At 45.6% G+C, this 22,543-nt stretch overlaps 5 protein-coding genes across 16 annotated transcripts in view; 3 read left to right on the forward strand and 2 right to left on the reverse strand.

Moving 5' to 3' along the window:
- capn15 (calpain 15) overlaps positions 1-3,752 on the forward strand; it is a 36,805-nt gene extending 33,053 nt beyond the window's left edge. For all 8 annotated transcript variants that reach the window (XM_035612291.2, XM_035612295.2, XM_035612289.2 and 5 more), the window contains one exon: positions 279-3,752. In XM_035612291.2, coding sequence (XP_035468184.1) covers positions 279-456 — 178 coding nt within the window. In that variant the 3' untranslated portion in view covers positions 457-3,752. The remainder of the gene's footprint in view (positions 1-278) is intronic.
- Positions 3,753-4,178: 426 nt separating this feature from the next.
- Positions 4,179-13,839, forward strand: LOC118288057 (putative protein MSS51 homolog, mitochondrial). Of its 4 annotated transcripts, none has more exons than XM_035613828.2 (8): positions 4,179-4,316; positions 4,877-4,919; positions 6,314-6,484; positions 6,679-6,825; positions 8,432-8,556; positions 8,795-9,358; positions 12,143-12,236; positions 12,927-13,839. In XM_035613828.2, exons 3-8 carry the CDS (start codon positions 6,327-6,329, stop codon positions 13,132-13,134), a joined length of 1,296 nt encoding a protein of 431 aa, XP_035469721.1. In that variant the 5' UTR covers positions 4,179-4,316; positions 4,877-4,919; positions 6,314-6,326; the 3' UTR covers positions 13,135-13,839. The 4 variants fall into 4 exon arrangements, with proteins under 4 accessions (XP_035469721.1, XP_035469722.1, XP_035469720.1 ...); XM_035613829.2 differs by having other exon boundaries at positions 6,319-6,484; XM_035613827.2 differs by lacking the exon at positions 4,877-4,919.
- Positions 13,840-14,644: 805 nt separating this feature from the next.
- On the forward strand, positions 14,645-17,610 carry LOC118288049 (putative protein MSS51 homolog, mitochondrial). Of its 2 annotated transcripts, none has more exons than XM_035613820.2 (6): positions 14,645-14,746; positions 15,223-15,372; positions 15,472-15,596; positions 15,703-16,266; positions 16,465-16,558; positions 17,022-17,610. In XM_035613820.2, the coding sequence occupies exons 1-6, from the start codon at positions 14,730-14,732 to the stop codon at positions 17,224-17,226; spliced, it is 1,155 nt and encodes a 384-aa protein (XP_035469713.2). In that variant the 5' UTR covers positions 14,645-14,729; the 3' UTR covers positions 17,227-17,610. The 2 variants fall into 2 exon arrangements, with proteins under 2 accessions (XP_035469713.2, XP_047183818.1); XM_047327862.1 differs by having other exon boundaries at positions 14,665-14,750.
- A 94-nt stretch (positions 17,611-17,704) lies between these two features.
- LOC118288051 (myeloid-associated differentiation marker homolog) lies at positions 17,705-19,514 on the reverse strand. The gene has a single exon (XM_035613822.2). The coding sequence runs from the start codon at positions 19,408-19,410 to the stop codon at positions 18,574-18,576; it is 837 nt and encodes a 278-aa protein (XP_035469715.1). The 5' UTR covers positions 19,411-19,514; the 3' UTR covers positions 17,705-18,573.
- Positions 19,515-20,386: 872 nt separating this feature from the next.
- Positions 20,387-22,015, reverse strand: LOC118288050 (myeloid-associated differentiation marker-like protein 2). Its single transcript, XM_035613821.1, has one exon. The coding sequence runs from the start codon at positions 21,937-21,939 to the stop codon at positions 21,043-21,045; it is 897 nt and encodes a 298-aa protein (XP_035469714.1). The 5' UTR covers positions 21,940-22,015; the 3' UTR covers positions 20,387-21,042.
- Between the last annotated feature and the right edge of the window lie 528 nt (positions 22,016-22,543).

Consider the following 22,543-nt stretch of genomic DNA (forward strand, 5'->3'; position numbering starts at 1 on the left):
GAGGGTTTAAAGAAAATATAAATTACGCGGAGGGAGCTTTGTTTTTTGTAAAATAAAAATATGTATTTAAGATTCAGATCACCACCCTTACCACAATAGTTATAGCACACCCCCTTTATTTCACTGCATCATCCATAATTCACTATTGCAGTGTATCATATTTGCGTTCAACATGCTCAACATGCTCCTGATTGGCCTTGACTGAGGCTACAGAAACCCTGGAGGTGTCTCTCAGCAGTTCTAATGTGTTTTGCGATGCTCTCTGTCCCCCCCTGCAGGCAGGTGCTGGTTGTGCTCTCGCAGCTCGAGGGAAACGCCGGTTTCTCCATCACGCACCGCCTGGCTCACCGCAAGGCGGCCCAGGCCTCTCTGGGAGACTGGACCCCCACGAAAGCCACCCACAGCCCACAGCTCACCCCAGACATTGACGGCCTGCACCGGCCCAGGCCGCTATGACCACCGACCACCGTACTCTCTTGTACATACGCAGACTCGAATCCATTGAACTGTCGGACCACTGGAAATCCAGGCCAGGGTGGGCAAGTGGTGTGTGTAGCCCTAAAACATAGACAGATCTGTTTCTGTGTGTCCTTTTTTGATGAACACACACACACACACACACATGAATGTATAAGCATGAACTCCTAATGCTCCATAAATGCTGACATTTTCATCCAGCCCTCGTGCACTCTGTCCCTTGCCAAGTGGATGTGCCATGTCAGGATGAAATGAGGGAAGCAGGCCACGCGGAGTGACCCGAGACGCACTCACACGACAATTATTCACAATTAGTCACCTAGCGGGATCCAGTTTGGACTACTTAAAATTCTGGAGGTATTTTTCACAAGCGCTGTATGTGGAACAGATGTCGGCCCTCTGGTTTTATATGCTCGGAGAGGACCCTGCTTTCAACGAGCTTCGCAAAAGCCAGGGTGGGGTGCTGTAACTACTGAGCCATGTCCCGGGCCCACAACCAATGAGCCAATCCCCTTCAGCGACTGGACACTTCCCCCTTACTCCCCCATGTCGTGCACCGAGACTGCTAACTAAGTGGGACACTTCAGGGGCGGGAATTATCTCACCCACCCTGTCAATACGGTACTAAATGAGCCAAACCCAACGTTTAGATTTACTCGTGGTTGTTTTTTTTATTTGAGAGAATACACTCGTCAGTATCAGTCTTACCTGTTTTAATACATGACCCATGTTGCTGTTTTGTCCACATTTATGTTCTTGAGGTGATTAGAACAAGCCATCATTCATGTAGTACTGTGAGGCCTCTCTCCCCATCACCGCAGTGCTGTCAAGCTCAGGACCAAACTCACCATTTGTATAGTTCGCTGGAGTCGAGCAAAACCTCAGGCTGATCCAGAGACAGCTGTGGTAGCTGAAACAGCATCTTTCTGTATCTCTGTTGTTCGTCAACACTTACGGGGCAGGGCTGCAGCATTGAAGGTGGGGTTGTGTTTTGGGAGGTTTTATCTGGAGAAGCACTGACGTGTAATGAAATCCCCTCCCCTCGTTCTCTGATAGACTAACATACAGTTTTGGCTACAGAGAAACAAACTATAGCTTTTTTTTTTTCTCTCTGCTCTTCGATTAATTTTCACTCCGCCTCAGTTTTGGGTCTGAACACATGGTATAAGAGAAGCTGTTTTCACACGGACAGTGTCCGTACAATGGGGTCCCGATATTTCCCAGAGTTTGCCTTTCACACATGACGAACGCAGCAGGAGATTGTCGCCAGATAGAAGCGTTCACACCAGGAGGAAAATGTGTTTTGGTTTACAGTCATCAACAAGCTGTGAATTTTGTGGAGATTTTCCTGCTGAATTCTCACATGGGCTCACTGTGACATTCTCCAGAAAAGGTTACTGGGGGCTGGTGGACATTTGCGTTCTCACATACAGCCCCTGTATAAATTCAGGAAAATTGTCAGGACAACAGTTCAGTCAGAAAGCAGCCAGAGTGAGTTCATGCTGAATCTTGCACTTCTGGATTGTGACACATTAAAGTCTGTGTCTGGTCCTTTTTTTGTCGCAGAAGGTCAGTGAGTGTTTGTTTGTTTCTCACACTTGAGCAGTTTGACGGTGTGTGGATCGATGCAGTGGCGTACTTTGGGACTACTCTGGGAGCGAGTTGCTGTTTGAACAGTCAGTATGCCGTAGGGGAGATCTTAAGAAGAGCCGCCGCGTTTACTTTGGGAGGTCAGGGACCACTCTTGTTTGCTCGGGTGCAGTGCGAGCATCTTGGTCGTCCTCCCGCAAGAATACACTGACAGCACATTAGCGACAGCACCGAGTCTGCGCGTTATAAACAAATCTCCATTTTGTCAGATTGCGAGCACACACGACAAGAGAGACAATGAGCCCGGGAGCTATGTTGTGACAGAATATGGTTTTCGTTCTCTCTGAGGATAGGTTGGCCCACAGCTGTTCGCACGCAGCTCCTCTTGTAGGGCCCCGCCCACCTGTTCATTCCAATATATCCGCTGTCAGAGAGCCATTACTCATCTTTCACTTGAGGATCTGTCCTTGCTCACCATGGCAACGAAGATGTTTTATTATCGAGGGGGAGGACTAATGCGGTACTATAACAAGTAACACAATGTTTTACTGTTCTTTTGTGAAATGAGAAAAATCTTGAGCACTGATAAGAAAATCCCTGGAGATGGTTTGGAAGCAGAATTTAATTTTTTTTTATGTCGATAGCATTTTGAGTTCCTCCGTGAGATGATTCAGCTCACCACTTGACCTCGGCAACCTCGAGTCAAGAGTGCTGAGGCGTGCGTCATCTCGCTGCCATCGACCCTTATTGATCGACGGCCTTGAGAAGCGGCACTGTGTCCCCACGCTAACTTGCTCCGCGCAGCCACGTCCGTCAGCGCTGGTAGAGACTGTACTTCACGACATCTCAGCTGCAGTGACTGTAAATATGTTTTCCAAAGAGTGAGGACGTGTGATGACCACCTCCAGGAGTGTGTGAGTGTGTGGGACGTGCGTCGCTGCTGCCGAGCAGCTGCGAACATAGTGTCTAATTTATTTGTATAAGTGATTTGCAGGCCTGTTGTCTGATGAACACTGTTGATCACTGTGTCGATGAATGACAGATAACGGAATGTGATAATTTAAGGCCCCAGTTCGGGATCAGCTCGAGGAGAAAGGGAACGCGCACTGAAACACCTGCAAAGACGAGGCACCTCAAAATTCAGTGTCACTGCTGAATCACTTTACATGTACATGAGATTGATTTTATACCTTTTTTTGGGGGGGGGGGGGGTCATAATTGTCATTGTTGCTGTCGCTTGTGTCCAATGAATCCACTCCTCTCCTGTGAAGTTGTGGTGGGGACTCTTCTGTGCTTCAGATGCGCCCCCTGCTGCTGAGGAGGCTGCGGCCAGAGAACCACCGGTTGATGGAGCAGCCTGCAACACAACGCTTTCTCTGTCCTCTCTCCTTTGTCTGGTTTCCTCCTTGTAAATTGTACAGACTGCAAATATTAGCCACAAAATATATATATATTAAAAAAGAGAAAAATCAGCCGACCCCTTTTGAACTTGTAAAGAAAAGGATGAAATTATGATAGTAGAAACAAAAAAACTCAATGCGGAAAAAATGGATCTCCGATGAATATGAGATATATTTTAATGATCTTTTCTGTGGGAGGGATACGAGTCTATGTGTACAAACCTCTGTATGTTTCATTTTCAATCTCAGGTTCCGATGGACCAAATAAATTTTTTTAAATTAAAAGGCAACATTTGTCATTATTACAAACATGATGTGTTCTTCATCCAACCGAAGGCTGTGTTAAGTTTGTGACTCACAGAAATGAGCTGACAACTGTCAACACCGAAATTTGTTTCGATTTTTTTTTTCTTCATGTTCCGACTGCAGCACCTGAAGAATAATGAGAAATTCACTCTCTGATGTGTCTTGTGTGTGTGTGTGTGTGTGTGTGTGTGTGTGTGTGTGTGTGTGTGTGTGTGTGTGTGTGTGTGTGTGTGTGTGTGTGTGTGTGTGTGTGTGTGTGTGTGTGTGTGTGTGTGTGTGTGTGTGTGTGTGTGTGTGTGTGTGTGTGTGTGTGTGTGCACACTCCCAGAGTCTCCACCTCTTCTCCCCTCACTCCACCCATCTTTTTCTAAAAATGTATTTCTGTCCTGCTTTCAAACCCCTCTCTTCATTGGCCCTTCACCTTCCTCCAAGGCACCCCGCCACTTCCAGCATAAGCAGCTGTCAATCACTCGTTCTTCTATCCTGGGAACCAAGAAAAACGCAGAATCGTCTAGAATCCACTCCGCTCGCCTGGAATCACAGGTACAAACGCTAAATATGTCTTGGTGGATGAGTCATAGTGCTTTGAGCAGACAGTCAGTGAAGGGACGTTTACTTTAAAAAAAAAAAAAAAACTGTCCTGGTCAGATAGGTGAGGAAAAGCCCCCCAAAAATAATCTGCCCTCTCATGGGGAAATCTGTTCATTTCCATCCCCATGCAGCCCTGGTGCTGTGTAGATATGAAGCAACTAATTAGAAACAGGCCTTTCAATTTTGTCTGCAGACACCATGAGGCTAAATCGTCCCCTCGCAACACTTGATATGAAATTGAGTTCCTGCGAGTAGAGGAAACATAGTTTCTCATGTTTGAATGAGGAGCGTTGAGAAAACAAAAGTGTCTCTGTGCGAGAAAGTGTTGATTTTGCCATTCTCAAGCCAAGAGCCACATTTGTATGGGTGTGAGCTGCACGTGGTTAAATGCAGTTCACATCACAATAAAGGGCGGGGGGGGGACAATATTACGGCACCTAAGCCAAACCAAATAGAAATTAGATTAAATGTAGAATACAAACATGATTCTAAACAACTGTATTTGATTTTAGTTTCCAGCCAAAGCTAAAGAAAGGCTGAAGGAGCTGCAGGGAGGTACGTGACTACCACCACCACCAGATCACATCGCTCCCTCGTGTCGAATAAGTAAATAAATCATGTGACATGCAAGTAGGCAGGTGCAAGGGTTGTGGGGATGGAGGATTATTTTGTCAAGGGCAGAGGCACCGTGACGCAACCCAGAGAACATGCCCAATGTGGCCTGTGCTTGTCCGAGATTCCGTTGATCCTCTGGCCGTGAGAGTTTCTGTCATCGGGGCATCGGGCTGGAGAGACTGTGTGGGCAAGTGGGTGTATATGAAGGCACAAAGACAAGCCTGGGCCACTTTACACCGTTGTATTTATGTGGAGAAAAGACATCTATGGCCGCCTTGAGATTAACACGCTGTATAATAGGCAGGAGCACAGTCTCTGTTTACGTTTGGCCCATTTTACTGTAGCTTGGGGAGGGAAAAGTCCTACTTGAAAAACCAGAGAAACCGCACTTTGCGTGCTAGTATTTCATAAATTGCTATCATTGGTTCTGAAATAGCTCTGGTGCGTTCCCCGGCAGCAGTGGTGCATTATCAAGAGTAACGTTTCCAAACCCCATCTGGAGTCGTCTAAAAGCGGAGGAAAGCTTTCTATCAGTGTATTTTGATACTCGGTTGTCAAGGTGCATACTAAGAATAACTCTTCATGTCCCCCCACCACCAGAGTCCACACTGTGTTTCCACCTCTGCTTTTTCCCATTTGTCAGTGTGACCTGAGGGGGATCAGTCCACACAAGCCACGGACTGTCTGACTGCTTTGTGTCTGTCAGTGTTCACACAAAAGGCTTGAAAACGAATGGATGTGATATTACAGACTGTCGGAGGGGGGCTGCATTGATGGGTGTGTGTTGTTTCTGGTAACAGGCCCAGTTTGACCCAGTCTGATCCATGACAGACACCAAAACACTGCATAGCATTTTTTTCGAACAGTCCATGCCAGGATCAAGTGACTCCGAGGCGTTATCGCCATGCTGGTTCTTTTATCATTTCGTTGCCATGATCACGAGGTGAACGGTAAAAACATGGCACACGTGTTCCAAAGTAATCTAGGAAGTGGATGGGCACTTATTCTACTGCACCGTGCAGCGTTCCTGTTGGACGACATCAGGTTACAGTCTGGCAAAAGCCAAGATACAGTAGGTTGAAAGTTTTCCGTTTCTGACTATCAACCGCACTAAAACACTACAACGGTGTCACAGGGGCCTGGGGGACACGTGTCCATCATTGTGGCAAGGCAACACAGGAGCCAACAAACAACAAAAAAGATTTTCAGTTGATGTTAGTATTGGTAAATGTTGTGTCCATTCCTGAAGCAGGCAATACATATATATGTTTCAAACAGCACCAATTGAATTAGAATTATTGTTTTGAATGTGTAATTCTTCTTCTTGTGGAAAGTGAAGGCCACAAAATGGCGTCTCAGATCCCAGCGCTCCCCCAGTCCTTCGCCCCCGGGACTGACAGCGTCTTCTCTGACCAGTCCGGCTTCCACTCCCTGGACTCTCATGTGCCGGGGCTCTCCAGGGTGATTCTCAACAAGCTCAACATGAAGGACTATGGAGAGTACAGGTAAAAATTGGTATTAAGAGCCTTTGTTAAAAACTGATGTCGTACTCGTCACTCAGCCAAGTCTCTTGGGTCATTTTCCCAACATCAAGACTCTGAAGCTGTTCATATAGATTTATATACTATTATAAATGATTGGTTGCTTTTCATTTCTTAATTCGTCCCACACTTTCACAACGTCCACGATCTAACCATAGGGCTGCCGTGGAGGGAAACACTAAAGTCTCATTCCGCAACTACAAGGAGATGTTCCAGAAGATGGAGGAGACCTTTAAATTCTGCACCGGCTGCAACAAGCTGCCCGAGCATCTCACCGAGGGAGAGACCCTCAAACGTTGTGTGAAGTGAGTGCGGAGCCACAAGTGAGGGGGGGGGGGGCTCATTGTAGTGGGTGGTCTGCGGTGCTCTATTTACAATATTCCGGCATTAACACTGATTAACATTAATCGTTGTTGATCGAGACCCACGCCATTTTCTGTTCCGCTCTATCATCGCCCCGTCAGGACAAGTTGTTGCCCAGTGGCCGTCATGTGTGAAGCATTACCCAACCGAGGTGTGGACAGCTCTTCCAAGTGGCCAGTGGCAAATATAACACAAGTTCCATGACTTTGATTCATTCCTCTGCAGCTCGGCAGCTTATTAGGAGCGGCTTAGTGCGGTTTATAATGTCACCGCATCACAGAAGGCACAGTATGTCAGTATTGAGAGTGAAAAAGGAACATTATGCTTCATATTCACAAGGGCCTCATTGTTTTTGTATCTCACCTTTGTTCTGGCTATCTGCTTCTCTACTGCCATAACCCCCCCCCCCCCCCCCATGGATTCAGACACACACGCACACACACACACACACTGTCACATGCATGTGGGTTCCCTTTAAATTCTCAGCTGCTACTGCCTCTCTCAGGAAAGTTACCAGGGGCCACAGACATTTAGGCGGACAAAAAAAAAATTGCTGATGGGTCAAACCCTCCAGACCTTTGACATTTGAGATTCACCACGAACAGTCCAGCAGTGCGTGCGTGTGTGACTCCCCGTGCAATCCTACTCCTACATTCTGTTTGTTTTGTCTACATTTACCTTTCACAGCCACCTCATGTTTTCCCACACCGCTTTGACTCTTTTGTCCATTTGTAAGTCTCTTTCGGAGGATTAGCGTGCCGAGCGTGCATTGTATCAGAACACACTGGCTGATAAATCATTTTATGGAAATGTGGATGCCTCGAAAAGGCTGCAGATGATTGCGGGGTAAAGTAATAGGCCTATCTCCCAAAGTGCCAACTGGCACTGGCTGTCACACTTCTAATCTAACACATTACCCCGCCACCTGAACGGTGCCACGACTCAGAAGCCCACACGCGGCGCATACGAAGAGGTCACATGAACGTGATTTAAATTCATCTCCGGCTCGCGGTGGATGAAGGTCAGATATATAGATGAATGCAAGATGCTATTTACATCCTGGCACAAGACGTTCTAATAATAAAGAAGCATACAGTATGTTACAAGTGATGCAACCCTATAGGATTTTACTCAGGCGTATCAGTGCTGGATGCTGACACTCTCAAATGACGTTGCCAGTGTGTTGGGCGTTTAGCAGGTGCAATCTTTACCATGTGCAACATCGTAGTTTGGCGTGTTGTCATGCTATTGTTTGCCAATTATCTCTGAAAAAAATACAGCTGAGGCCCGACGGCAGCGTCATTAGCTTTCCAGGTTTCTGGCGATGAAGCAGGTTTTTGAACAAACTGAAAATTTGACCGGACGGTGGCAATAGATGAAAGGTCAGCTGATCAGCGGGCCCGTGACAGGTTATCCTCATGGGACCTTCGAATATTTGTGGGAAATGTCATGGCAGGCTCTTGCAATCTCCAGATAAATGAAGTGTGGCTTGGGGATACAGGGTGCAGAGTGTACTGTACAACTTATTGTTTACTTTCCCCCTCACAGGTGCTTGAATGTGTACTATTGCACCAAGGACTGTCAGAGAAAAGACTGGCTTCAGCATAAAAAGGTCTGTAAGACGCTGCGCCTGGTTGCCATTGACAGACTGGTGGAGTGGCTGATGTTCACTGGTGAGTAATGAAAAGACGGCGCCGTTTAAATTGAAAGGCCTTGATAACTTTTTTGCCTTTGCAAAACGGAGAAATCGCACAAATGAGATGGTCGGCTGTATTTTAAAGCTGAGCTGCGGATATTCCGTACCTTCTGCTCTTTATGCCTTTTAAAACACACTATGTAAACTTGGCAGGTAGAATCAACACGGTTTTGTGTAATTTAAACCCAGTATTAAATGTTCCACCACTCACACAGGAGACCTCCCATTCCCCACTGAGAAGTGGTCCAAGTCAGCCGCTGAGGTGACGAACTGGGACGACTGGCTGCCCATGCAGGGCGACCTCACGCCACGCCTGGATGCCATTTTGTCTGGTGGCGACATGGCAGCCCTTTGGAAAAACGCCAACAGGACGCAGCCCGATGCAGCTGACCTGCGCCAGTCTTTGTGGCGGCTTCAGAGCGAGTTCCTCTCCCGAGTTCTCACCGTCGGGATGGCGATTCAACACTTTGGCCTGGATCCGTACGCCAGACCCCTCACCGTTCACGTAGCAGGGGCGTCCCACAACGAGACCATGCGGGCCACGGCGACTGACTACGATGAGCTGAACCACATGTTCCCCGGACACCAGGGCATAGAGATCGTCATGGTGGGACCAGAGGTGGTGGACGGCCCCATCATGAGGCCCCCTCTCACTGCATTTGGCCCCAGGGAGAGGGTGTTCATCAGCGCCTACAAGGGGCTTTACCATCAATTCTGGGAGGAGCTGGTGGAGAAAGAGGAAGCGGCCAAGCCGGACCTGGTGGTTGGATTTCATCCTGGTAGGTACTGGTACTGGTAGGTACTTGAGATGAGATAGTACAAACTCTAAAATAGGGACATAGGGCTGGTTGGAAGGAATATTTCACTTCAATTTGCCTTTAAATCAACCAGGAGTGAAATAATCACTGCAGCTTTACACATAGAAACGGCTTTATTTAACTGGTCAGATGTGAGAGAGAAGCAGGGACTTCTCTCCCTTCATGTTTGTCCGACGAGAACCTCTTTCAGTAAACAGAGAAAGTAGGAGACATATAACTCTCCACATCTGGCCTATTCATTACTGCCAGGCTTTTATTGGGGATTTGGATAATTAATGGGAGCAGCTGGGAAAGAGTTTGGCTTCGGATTGCCGGACTCAGCATAATGTCGATAAGCTGCCCTTTCCAAAGGGGAGTCTCAGTCCACCCCCTCGGATTCACTCAGGCACACATTGTGTGCCATATTCAAAATCACTGGTTTAAAACAGCCTCTGCCTCCCTGCCCTGTCGTCATTTGAAGGACATCCAATATGAGGACCTGATGAAACCTTCCTTTTCCCTGAATCGTGCTGAGATTTAATACTTTTACAATACAATGCTAACTTTTTCCACCAAAAACTAGCACGTTAGGTTGAAATGTATCACACTTGTCCACCCTCAAAGAAAGACACACTTGCTACATTAGCACTACGACCCTACACCTTCCTTAAGCTCTCGTCCTGCATCCAGCTCTCGTCCCGCATCCATCCTCTGACCCTTTGACCCGCAAAGGCCCGGCGAAAGCCCAGGCCCGGCCGCACCCCTACAACCCCTGGATCAGTTGTCACTGCAATCGCTGCAGGCTCCACTGGAGCTAAATATACATGAATCAGTCGTCCTGTGAGTGAACTGCTTAAGTGGCTGGCCGCATTTCACGCCGCAAAGCTGGCAGAGCCCTGCATTGTAGCACTGCTATTGTGATAGGGGGAGCAGGCAGCGTGACGCAATGAATAAAAAAGGAAGGTGTGTGCGTCTGTGTGAAAGTTTCAAAGAGAGAGAGAGAGAGAGAGAGAGAGGAAGGCCACAAGAAAACTGTGAAAAACTGATAGACAGAGGGAACAGCGAGGCTTGACCTCAGAGAATAGGAGAGAGAGGATGATGTCGACTGTGAGCTCGAACAAAGGAGATGGATGTGGGTCATGTCATCCACACAGAGATAGACCACAACTAAAATCCAGAAAACCGTTTGCTAAACTGGCCACGATTCCATGATTCCGTGAAACAAATTCAATCTTTTATCTATAATTGCAACTTCGTCGCTGCTACCAAAAAAAAAAGAATTAATAATTGCAGTCAGACTGCAGCATCTTTTCATCACGTTGTCTCGCGTAGGGCCAAATGCCTTCACACTCCCTTCCCTTCTTTCCTCCTTCCATGTTTTTACGGTGATGAGAAGTGTAACCTTGGCGATGTTCGTATCGTGGCATGCATTATTCAAATCAAAATCCCCTCTTCTTGCAGTTTGGGTTCCCCGGAAAGATCAGGGCAGGCGGCGGATAACATGATACCATCTGTGCAACCGTATCACGGGCCTCACCGCGCGCTGGCCTCTGTGGCGAATACTCTGAGCCCCTCCAACAAACACACAACTACCACAAACACACACACACACACACACCTGTATGTACATTACAGAAAAGCAGATGCATAGCTTTGCATATCTTTTTTTCATGTTTCTCACATGCATATCTCTCTTGGACAGACTAATAATGGTCGGCGTAGGGAAAATCCTCTGCCGCTGGTTTTTCTCTCACTCAAGGACATTTGCAGTTGGATGAGTTCACAGCATTTGCTGCCGTAGCGATCTGAACCTATTCACCACACTTCCCTGCTGCTCGGAAAAAAAGACACCATTAGGCTAGTGTTGTAAAGCAGAGTTCGGGGGGAGTGACGTCTGTCAGTTTATATGCTGCAGGATTATGTAGCCAGCCCAGTTCACATGCATCACATTCGTGCTGCACTGGATGTGTGCTGGCGTCGTACATTTCAGTCGCTGTGAGTTTTAGCAAATCGAGTCAAAATGACAAGTTTGGATCACGATTATCTGCGTCATACCGGCTGATAGTTAGGCAGGAGGCAAAAACACTGACAGTGACACGGCCAGATGGAAATATGTTCTAGCTAACAAGAGAAAGATGTGGCCAGTCGGAAACTATAATCTGTAAAATCTATACCGCATTGGGGGGGGGGAAAAAAACTTGGCCATCTCTATGTCAGTCTGTGCGATACGAGAGTGGCGAGGGACAAAAAGCTCAATGAGTGATTCTTAGTGTCCGTGTCTTGTTACACACCAAGCCCACAGTCGTGCTAGGCCTTAATGCCTCGTGTGGGTTGTTTTTTCTGTGGGCAGTATTTAGTTGAGTCAGGATACCTCTTCCCAATGGCCCGCTGCTCCACATCCTTGTGGAAAACCCTGGTGATGTAAGAACTTGCAATCATCAGAAGTGTCACGGGCTTTCCATTTTATTTTCTGTCTCTCCTGAAAAGCGGGCGGATCAGCTGACCTCAGTCAGTCAGCCTATAGAGCTCGGCGGACGATGAGGGACAGAGGAACATAGTCAGTTCATCAAAGAAAGGGAACAAGCTCATAGTCTTTGCAAGGCTTTTTATTTGATTTATGTTCAAGGGTCCTAATACAGTGCCGCACCTGTGGCGACCCCTCCAACCTCATAACAAATCCCAATTTTACCCCTGGGTTTTGAATGTAACAAAATCTACATGAAAAGCTGATGGCGGCTGCGGGGTGTTCTGGGTTTTTTATTCCAGGGTTCCATGCAAACCCGGGTCTGCTGCAGGGCTGGCTGCCCACTCTGCTGCTGCTCCGAGACTACAACACCCCGTCCTTCTTCACCATGTACAAGTGAGTCACGTCGCCGCAATCCAAAAAAATACCTGCTTCACGTTTTACAACAGAAACATTCGCTTTTTTTTTCCCCCACCGCTTCGAATAGGAGCAAATATTTGAAATTCTTTGGGCCCGAGGCCCTAATTAACTCACAGCCTGTCTACCATCTGCTATCCACAACTCTCAGAGAAAGAAACGTCATAACGGGTAATAATGTAGGACCCGTTCAGATACTGTTCCTCCTCTATTGTCGAGTCCTGTAATTCAGCCCCTCGTCAGGTTTGGCCTCCTTTATTACTCCTCGGCCACCTGACCTCATCACCACAGTCCTCGGTGTGAATGCAGTTATCGTTTGTCCACAACCCGCATCACACCACTGATCTCACACACCCCTTTCCTCTGGGGGCCAATGCCGGTTTCCTGTTTGCTTCTTCTGCTGCGGGCGCTCTCGGCAAACTCCCCCTGTAGACTGTCACTCCACGATATAGCAAAGTCATGGGCGTCAATCTCTTCCTCCTCCTCTCCCTCGATTTAATGTCTCTCTCACACTGTTTTCTCAGAAGTGGATGTTATGAGCCAGTGAACAGGTGTCTCATCTCTCACCCGTCTCTCATGGGGACCATGGAACTAAACTTAATTACTGAAGTGATTCCCTCACTGACCCCCCCCCCCCCCCCCCCCCCCCCCCTCCCTCCCTCCCTACAGCGAGATGGAGCTCAAGCACTCACTGCAGATCCTGCTGGAGCTAGAGATGCACATCAGGGACAGCGGGCCCAATCCATTCGTCTCACAGAAACCCGAGCAGGTCCAGGCCTGCCCCAACTTAACCCCGGTCAACTGCAACTCCCACTACATCCGCTTCCAGGGACTGCTGCCGCGAGAAGACTTTGAGGAGCCAAGTCCTGACAACTAAAAGGCCGCCACGCAGAGAGAAATCCAGGCATGTGTGGGTTCTCGCGGGTCCTCCTGCACGAAGATGTGGATTTTGGGAACTTTTCGTGGAACGCCGAGAGGCTTCCTGCGGCCCTGCCGCCAGAGATGGACATTACTCAGCTGTGCTGCCACTTGGCAGCAGATGTTCAGAGGATGAAGCTTTTCGTTCTCATTCGGGGGCAGAGAGCATTTTTCATAGTGAACAAATGTGGCTGCAATAATGCAAAATCTAAACTTTGACCCTTACATTCTAATAGTATTAAGAAAACGAGACCAAAATTTCTTCAGTCCTCATTTGATGTGAGTCTGTAATTTGCTTTGCAGCTGGACTTATTCCTAAATATCACAAGAGCTGCATGAAATCAGATCACTGATGCAACACATGATTGAAAAATTACACGTGGTGTGTGTCACACGAGGCCCGAATTTATCAAAACCATTGTTCATTTTTTCTTTCTTTACATTTGTGATTGTGTCACTCCCCTGTAGCTTCTACTGGACTCTGTATGTTTGCTTTGTGCGGTTTATATTGGATGTTCTGTTCGTGAACATTAATTTAACCTTCCTTCAAACTATTCTGAACACTTCCTTACTTCTTTGATGGCCAATATAACATTTCTTCATTTGCTTAGTGGAGACTCTCCATTGCCAATTATACCTTTAATAAAAAGGGACAAAAGGTGAAGCAGCACTTGTCTGAGTTTTAATCGAGTTGGATTATATGTTATATTATTATAGTATTAAACACAGCATGATTTTTACAGCCTTTTTTTGCATCTACAAATTTGTCACTTCAAGAGCGCAAAACCACTCTGAGACCCACGTTCTGGGTTGAGAATTCCGGCTTTCTGTATTGATACAGTTGTTGGTTCCAGTCAAGAAGAGAAATGACTTCATTTTCCTATAATTTACCAGTTGCCAAGTGATAAAGCAAATTCTGCTTTGCAAGCGGCGAACTACAGCAGCAAAGAAAGAATATTGATTAATATTAGAAAACAAACAATAACACTCAATCATGGTTATGTGTTCTACTCCTCTGTTTCTTGCTCTGACCCATGAAAAAGAGGAATCCTCCTGGTTGAACAGCCTTTCCAATGCTGAAATTAAAATGAAAAGCGCTCTATAAATGAAATGTATTATTATTATTATTATTATTATTAATGCGACACCGACCTCTGGTGGACGACAGTGGTAAGAGCACAGATAGGGTTGTAGCAGCAGCAGTGGCCAGAGCCTGGTGGGTTGATTCTAAAATGGATAAACTGAACATAAAGTATTTAAAAGCATCTATGTTTGAATTGTATCCTGCAATAACACCAATGTGTTTAATTATGTTGTCTTGCCGTGAAAACCTGCATCTGGGCATTAGATATGAATGTACTTTTTGGTTGTTGTGGCTCATGAGTGACCAGCTCTTGGAAAGTCAGGAATGGTCTGGAGCTGTCAGAGGTTTCGAGAAGGGAACGCACAGGTGCTATATCTGGCAGCCCCCCGACAGTCTGCCCGGATAACAGACCGGAGCAGCAGCAGCAGCAGCAGAGGAGAGAAACAGAGGAGCCCGAGTGACACTCACAGATGACAGAGACCGAGGGGTAAGTAAGTCTTAACCCACTTCATCGGCAGGGCCTTTTACCTGTCACTTTCATTTTGCAGAGAGCATTTCTAAATTTACATTCAGCACTCCATGTCATGAACGTAGGGAACAGAAACCGCCTGGTGCTTGTGAACAGTGACGGCACATTTGAATGGCATTTTTTTTTGGTTGTTGCGATACTAGCATGCCACCATAGCCTGTTTCATTAATTTTGCTTCCTTGCTGTTCCTCCTGCAACATTTCTATTTTAATATGTAGACTTCCTGTGAGTCTTCCATCTGTTCGACTCCTCACACATCAGCATATGTCCCGGTCTAAGAATAGGCGAGAACGGGCCTCAGTAGTCTGTTGGCGAGGACACAGTTCAAACATATTTTAAGGTTTAGTTTGATACTTGGGGTGTTTATGAGTTTTAATGTTTTTTTGTACTAATCTTCTTTCTTTTTTTGCATTTGTTTTTATCCCTCTCCTCAGAGCTGCTCCGGGGACCAAGGGTCAACCCACGGCCTTCCGGTCCCAGAAGGAGATGTTTGAGAAAATGGAGGAATCCTTTAAACTGTGTGCACATTGTGAGAAGCGGCCAAATCAACTTTCAAACCCACAGAACCTGAAGCGTTGTGCTAGGTAAATAGAAAAAACAAACAAAAAAACCCTCCATTTTTATTGGTATTTTTTGAAAGAAAACACAACAGGTCTTCTGCTTCATGTCCTCTCTTTGCACAGATGTCTACATGTGTACTACTGCTGTAAAGATTGTCAGAAGGAGGACTGGTCCAAACACAAGAAGCTTTGCCCACAGCTGCGTCTCGCTGCCATTGACAGATTTGTGGAGTGGCTCGTGTTCAAAGGTAAAACATCCAGAGGAATGCAAAAAAAAGAAAAAGAAAAGTAGTTACTAAAACTCATAAACCGTCTGCACTTCCATCAAACTATGATCCCTTTTTTTATCCTCAGGAGAGCTTCCATTCTCCACAGGCCAATGGTCAAAGCCCCAGTCCGAGGTCAAAGGTTGGGACGACTGGCTCTCGATGCAGGGGGACCTCACCGCTCGCCTCGACCCCATTCTAAATGGAGCGAACATGACCGATGTGTGGACCAGTGCTTCCAGGACACGGCCCGATGCTGAGGACCTCCAGCAGTCGCTGTGGCGGGTTTGCAGCGAGTTCTTCTCCAGGCCGCTGACCATTGCCTGGGGGATGAGGCTTTTTGGCCTCAACCCTTCTTCCAAACCCCTCACCATTCACGTCGTGGGAGCGGGCCACAGTGAGACGCTGGCAGCCAGACCGACGGACTATGACGAGCTGAACAATATGTTCCCGGGGCACCAGGGAATCGAGATCGTCATGGTGGGTGAGGAGGTGGTGGACGGCCCCGTTGTGAGGCCTCCTCTTAGAGCGTTCGGCCCCAAGACGAGGGTCTACCTCAGCGCCTACAAGGGTCTCTACCACCAGTTCTGGGAGGAGCTGGTGGAGAAAGAGGAAGCAGCTAAGCCAGACCTGGTGGTCGGATTTCATCCTGGTGAGGACGCCTTCCCCATTACACAATATATATTATCAAACTCACTGTTGTGCCATAAAATATAACATTTTGCGAGTCAAAATACTACGATTACAAGCTGTTGTTACTGAGGAGATAATAGCCTTTTCCTGACTATTACTGTAATTGGTGGTGGTGCCCAGCAGGATTTAGATTGATACTGATTCGTTTTCATTTAAGGGTTTGATGCCAGTCAGGGCCTGGACCAGGGTTGGCTTCCAACACTTCTGCTCCTCAGGGATTATGAGATCCCTTCGCTTTTCACTGCTCTCAGGTGAGTGTTACAGACAAGTGGTCACGCACACACACACACACACACACACACACACACGCATTTTTGTAAAGCTTGAAATAGTTCAAATATATACATTGTATGACTTGGTTCAAATATGTTATACTGTTGTACTAATTTTCAAAAATCTATAATTTTTACGGATTTTATTTTTGGATTAACCCGCCCTCTCAACCCACAAGCCCCTTGTTTGATTAAACGGTAACTAACATACAAATTGGAACATTGACACTCCTATATTAATCTGTTATTTGCATTATGTTGGCCCAAGTTCTTGAAAGTACGCAAGTATAATCAATATCTGATGGATGCGGTTACTCCCCCGTTAGCCAAGCTCGCCCTCTATCCTCTCACCAATCATCAAGGGAGAACCGATCCAACAGAAAGGACGTCCATTATTGCACATGTGTCATAGCCACCGGCACTTCCTGTCCCCTGTCCACAGTGAGACGGAGATGACCTACTCCCTGCAGATCCTGTTGGAGCTGGAGATGGACATGAAGGGGAGCGGAGCCAACCCCTTCGCCTCGCTGAAACCAGAAGTGGTGGGCTCCAGTCCCAACAAGCCTCCCGTCTACTGCAACTCCCACTACTTCTGTTTTCAGGGTCTGCTGGAGACTGAGGAGTTCGAGGAACCAGACGAGGCCTGACGGAGCAAAGTGCTGCAGGGCACGTATATGAACATGTTGCCTTTCACATCTGGAGCTCATATTTTTTTTTTTTGGGGACAATGAAGCATTGTTTTCAAATGCCGGTATTTTTTTATTATCTAATAATGTTTTTAAAAGCATGTTTAAATATGTATTATTGTAAAAAAAAAAAAAAAAAAAAAAAAGGTTGTACATTTTACCTTTGCTCTGTCATTTACATTCACTATCTCAGTTTCCTGGCATGCAACTGCCAGAGTGGTAGGATTTGAATATGCTCACTCTGATGCTCAGACTATTGTTTTGTTAGCAGAGATGCGATAAAAACTTTGTAGAAATAGCTAAATGAATGCCGATATATCTGCAGTAAAGGTATCTAAATATTAACTACGGGGAAGACTATCGTCAAACACTGAGTATCTTTCTTTCCTCTGCTCTTCTGCGGAGCACTCTGCTGAAACAACACACAGATTCAGGTATGTACAGAAGGGTACATCATTTAATAATGATAACAATACCTTTATTTATATAATGCTTTTTCAAAAGAATTACAAAGCATGTTACATAAAATTAAGAAGACAAGCAACAAAGATTAAAACAAACAGTAAAATTAATAAATAAATAAATAAACAAAACAAGCAGTGGAATAAATAAAATTTAGTCCAAAATAGTGGGTTTTAAAAAGTGTTTGCTTCCCTGCTCTCCTCTGGCAGGATATTGCACGACTGCGGGGCCCGAACAGAAAAGACCTGGACAGGTTTAGTTTTAAGGTTAAATCGAGGAATTGCCAGGAATGACCTACGAGAGGTGCCCAGCTTTCATACAGGCTCACAGGGACTCTGGTCAAATGTATTCTGGAACCCCCTGCGAGCCTTTTAAGGAATCATTAAAATATTAAAATCTGTACTAAAACAAAGTGGTAGCCAATGAAATGATTTTTAAAGTGGCGAGATGTGTTCAATCCTGTTGGACCTGATAAATGATTCAGGGGGAAAACGATTTACAACATCTTCCGACATGAGGTTAGATTTATCTGTTCATTACCTGTTCGAATGAAATATGCACTTTTAGCTGCAATTGACAATGTGACATAATGCTGTCACTCTTACCCTGTCATTGTTCACTGCAATGCAAGACTTCATGCTATTTTTTTGAAGATTAAAGAGGAAAAAAAAGTATTTCACTTAAAGGGCCCACATTGGGCCATATATGCCTGGAGCATAATATGGCCCCTTTAAATTCGGGCTCTAGATGAATTATTACTTTGCATTCTTTATTACATAACGTACAGTTGCTACACATACACAGCTCCTTTCCAGTTATCTCTCAATGCATGTCATGTTTATTCTTCTAGCGGGATTTAAAGGATAAAACCAGGTCGACAATGTACAGGACAAGGTTGACAATCGCTCCAACGACAACAGTGATATAGTCGGCATAAGAGCAATACTCACAGCCGTAGGAATTGTACCTGTACCGTTTGTAACCAAAGACAATCCAGAGAGTGATGGCGAGCAGGTACAACAGCACTGCCACAATGTTGAACACAAACTCCATCATACTGAGGCCGAATGGGAGGAGAGCTTGCAGCAGCTTGAGCAGATGGACAACTATGATGACCACGGTGACCAGGAGGCAAACAGCGAACACGATGATGCTGCATATCATCCCAAAGGAGGACCGCGCGTAGACAACAAAGTAGTCAGTGGCAGCAGTGAGGATGATACAAGCTATAAAAGCCTCTGACATGCGGAGGAGCCCTCTCAGGCGGGACAGGTAGCCGCTTGGACACGCCATTTTTTGCCTTACAGCGTCAACCAGGAAGACGACAGTGGCCACCAGGGAGAAGATGACACACAGGATGCTGACGATGCAGGAGCCGCAGACGAAGACAACCGCAAAGATCACCGAGGCCGAGCTGATCATCACGGCACACAGCATGGTCAGCCCGCAGCACAGGTCGGCCCAGTTGGGGAGGAAGGCCGCCAGGAGGATGTGCCACGACTTGGCCTCCATCACAATCAGGACCAGGGGCACGATGATGCAGAAAACCCAGACGAACTCGCACCACACGCCCCATGGACTCACCATCCTGTCTCTGAAGATGACCATGATGAGGGCCAAAGCGCTGAAGATTATTTCCAGGAGGCGTAAGATGCCCTGACAGCTCTTGAAAGGGCCAAACATGATGCTCAGGTAAGGGCTTCCTGGGCTTTGGGTCAAAAAGTAGGGTCCTCTCACGCCTGTGCTCAAGATAAACTGTCCTCGTTGCTGCTGCTGATCTATTCTTACTCTGACATGGGACCTTGTGTCGTACGACAGGCGTTTCCTTGTATTCAAATTTTGTTGGTTTCAAGAATTCTTCCTCAGACTGCTGTGGATGTCTGTTTAGTAGAAGGACTGCTTAAGTTATTTCTTTAGTATACAGGATCGTTTCAAACGCCAAAATCATTTAGTCATGTTTTCCCTTATGTGCTTAAAATCGGAGACATATTCTCCAGTTTTGCTTTATCTCTCATCTCTGTTATGTTTCTTTTCTATGTATCTAAAATGAAGGGAATTCAACTGTAAGTTGAAGTGATTATTATTATTATAATTTTTTTTCAAATTTCCTGTAAATTGAATTGAACAGAAAGACACACTATGTCCGTGCAGATTGTGTGCAACCTGTAGCCTCTCACATCTGGAGCTTTGATATTTTGTTTTAATGCCCATATTTCCCTTTGATGTCATGGTAAAAAAAAAAAGTTCATGGTTTGGTGTATAAACTCTTGTGTTGCTCTGTTTGTTGTCAAACCTCCTCCAAGCATGATGAGAGGGTCTCCATCCAGCGCTGCAATAAGCAGTGTCTGAACTGTGAACCCCCTGATCCAAGTGTCTGAATTCAATCTTCTTCCTAGAGATAAAACTCGTCTATTGTCTCAAGAATCTACCCTGACCATCAACATATAAAATGTACAGTACATCAATGAGTATTGGCTCCAACATTTACATTCACTATCTCTGTTTCCTTGCATTGCAACTGCCAGAGTGGTAAGATTTGAATATGCTGTCTCTGAACTATTGTCGTGTTAGCAGAGAGGCGATAAAACTGTGTAGCAGTAGTCAAATCATACTGATATTACAACAATACAAAAATTAAAATGACTAAATACATGGGAGGCAACTTTTCTTTTCTTTATTTTAAAGAGATCATTTCACCCAAGAATAAAAAGGCACATTTTCTATATGTTGTTACATTTATCTGTTCATAACTTGTCAGCTGTGCACAACATTTCATCTTATCTAAACACTCATATACTGCAATGCACTGTGCAGAATACATTTGGTATTCTGCCTTTCAACCCAGGACACTCGGGTGTGTTCATTCAAGTGTAAAATCATTTTCCAACAGACATTCATGGTACAACTTTTACTACTACTATTAATTGGCTGTGCCATAAACTCAAATTTCAAATTTACTCTAAATACAGACCAACACATTAGGGAGTATAAAAATGGAAAATTACACGTATTTTTAGGTTTCAGCACACATTATACTGTACAATAATGCTTACATAAACTGGACAATACAATACTGAACAGTTTAATATTCAAAATCTTGAATGATGCAGAATATGCTGTAGGAAAGACTGCAACTACAAACCTTATTGCTCTAAAAAGTTTAATTTTTTTTTGTCACTTTTATGTTCTGTTGTGTGTTTAATCTGATTGTGGGTCCATTTGGAAAAATACACAATTTTCTGCATTGAAAACAGCATGTTACAGCATAATTAATAGTCTTAAAAAGATGATTTGATTTGAAAGTCACCACTAAATTCATGTGCGATGAAAGCCACATATCCCAAGCAAGGTAAAAATGAGGTCCAGGGTGAAAAGAATGAGATTCACATAGGTCATGAACGCCACCATGAACTGAATGGCCCAGACACAGAAGCTGGGTGGACAGTCGCTGGGACGAGGGTTCTTTCTGAACATAAATATGGGCCACACGATAGCAGCAAAGATATACAGCAAAACAGAGATCACCAAGAATATAAACACAAACCTGTCCAAGTTAAAAGGCAAACATTTCTTCAGTTTCTTGAGGATGTTGGTAGCTATGATGACAGGGAGGATGGGGAAGGGAATGACATATGCTATAACACACATGATCAGAGCTGGGCTGTCTCTGTAACCAGTCAGTGATATAAAAATAATGCAGCTCACAAAGGCCTCCATAACTTTCAAGAATCCAGGCAGAATGGCCAAGTAAGTCCCCTTCTTCTTGTCCAGGAATTTGTCCTTCACCACTTCAAGTGTGTAGACAAACGCACACAAGAAAGCACATGCACTCACTATCAAGCCATACAGACATTTCAGGCAGGCGTAGAAGTTGGCATAGGTAATAGCAACAGAGACAGTCATGAGTGTGGAGGACATGGCCATCCCCGTGGTGAAGTCGGACCAGTCCATGCAAAACATGTTGAGAATGACATCGAGCTTAAACATTTCAATGACGGTGATGATGAGGGTCATGATTGGGCAGAAGGCCCAGGTGAACATAGCATAGTTCCAGTAGGTATGGGTGCTCCCTCCTCTGAAGGCAGCCAGGAGAAAGGTGAGCAGAGACAAAATGATCTGAGCCATGTGCAGCCCACCTCGTCCGGAGAGCAGAGTGGATGGGGAAAATGCCGCCTTGGACAATGTGTCCTTAACATCATCGATTATTCCCATCTCTGAACGTGCTGAGGAGAAGTTGAAATGTGCTTGTAATGTACGTTCCCCTCCACTTTCCCTTTAGTCTACGAAAGCATGGTTACTACCTTTCTGCTTTGCATAACAGTCATGAAACGGACAGTGTGAAGTGATACATATCTGCTGCAACTGATAGGGAACACTTTGAGAGTTTTATTGTGCTTGGTGCATCACTGGGACACTGTTGAGGAATTTTCGTCTATCCTCCCTGAGAAACTCTTAAGACGAGTCTTCTCAGGCACCAAGCGGGGTCATCTCATCTATGGCAAGCCAAAACAATCATTGAGCAGTGGAAGTGTCTCTCGAGTTGTCATAGTCGCGGGGAGATGACAACATTACTCAAAGCTAAATACATTACAGAGACCGGGAGCAGGCAGACTATCTTGGGACGCCAAACACTGTGAACCTGTTGATCTGTCTAGCAAACCGGACGTCTCCTCAATATTGAGCTCTTATAATAAATACTTCTGCATGAGATGTCTACGGTGTCTGTCTTCCTGAATCAGCGTCCACTCCATCAATTATTCCATTTCAGACACTCTTACAGAAAAGTCTGACTATATAACGGTCATGCAATATATAA

Source organism: Scophthalmus maximus, chromosome 16, assembly GCF_022379125.1.
Source record: "Scophthalmus maximus strain ysfricsl-2021 chromosome 16, ASM2237912v1, whole genome shotgun sequence".
NCBI classification, from domain to species: Eukaryota; Metazoa; Chordata; class Actinopteri; order Pleuronectiformes; family Scophthalmidae; genus Scophthalmus; species Scophthalmus maximus.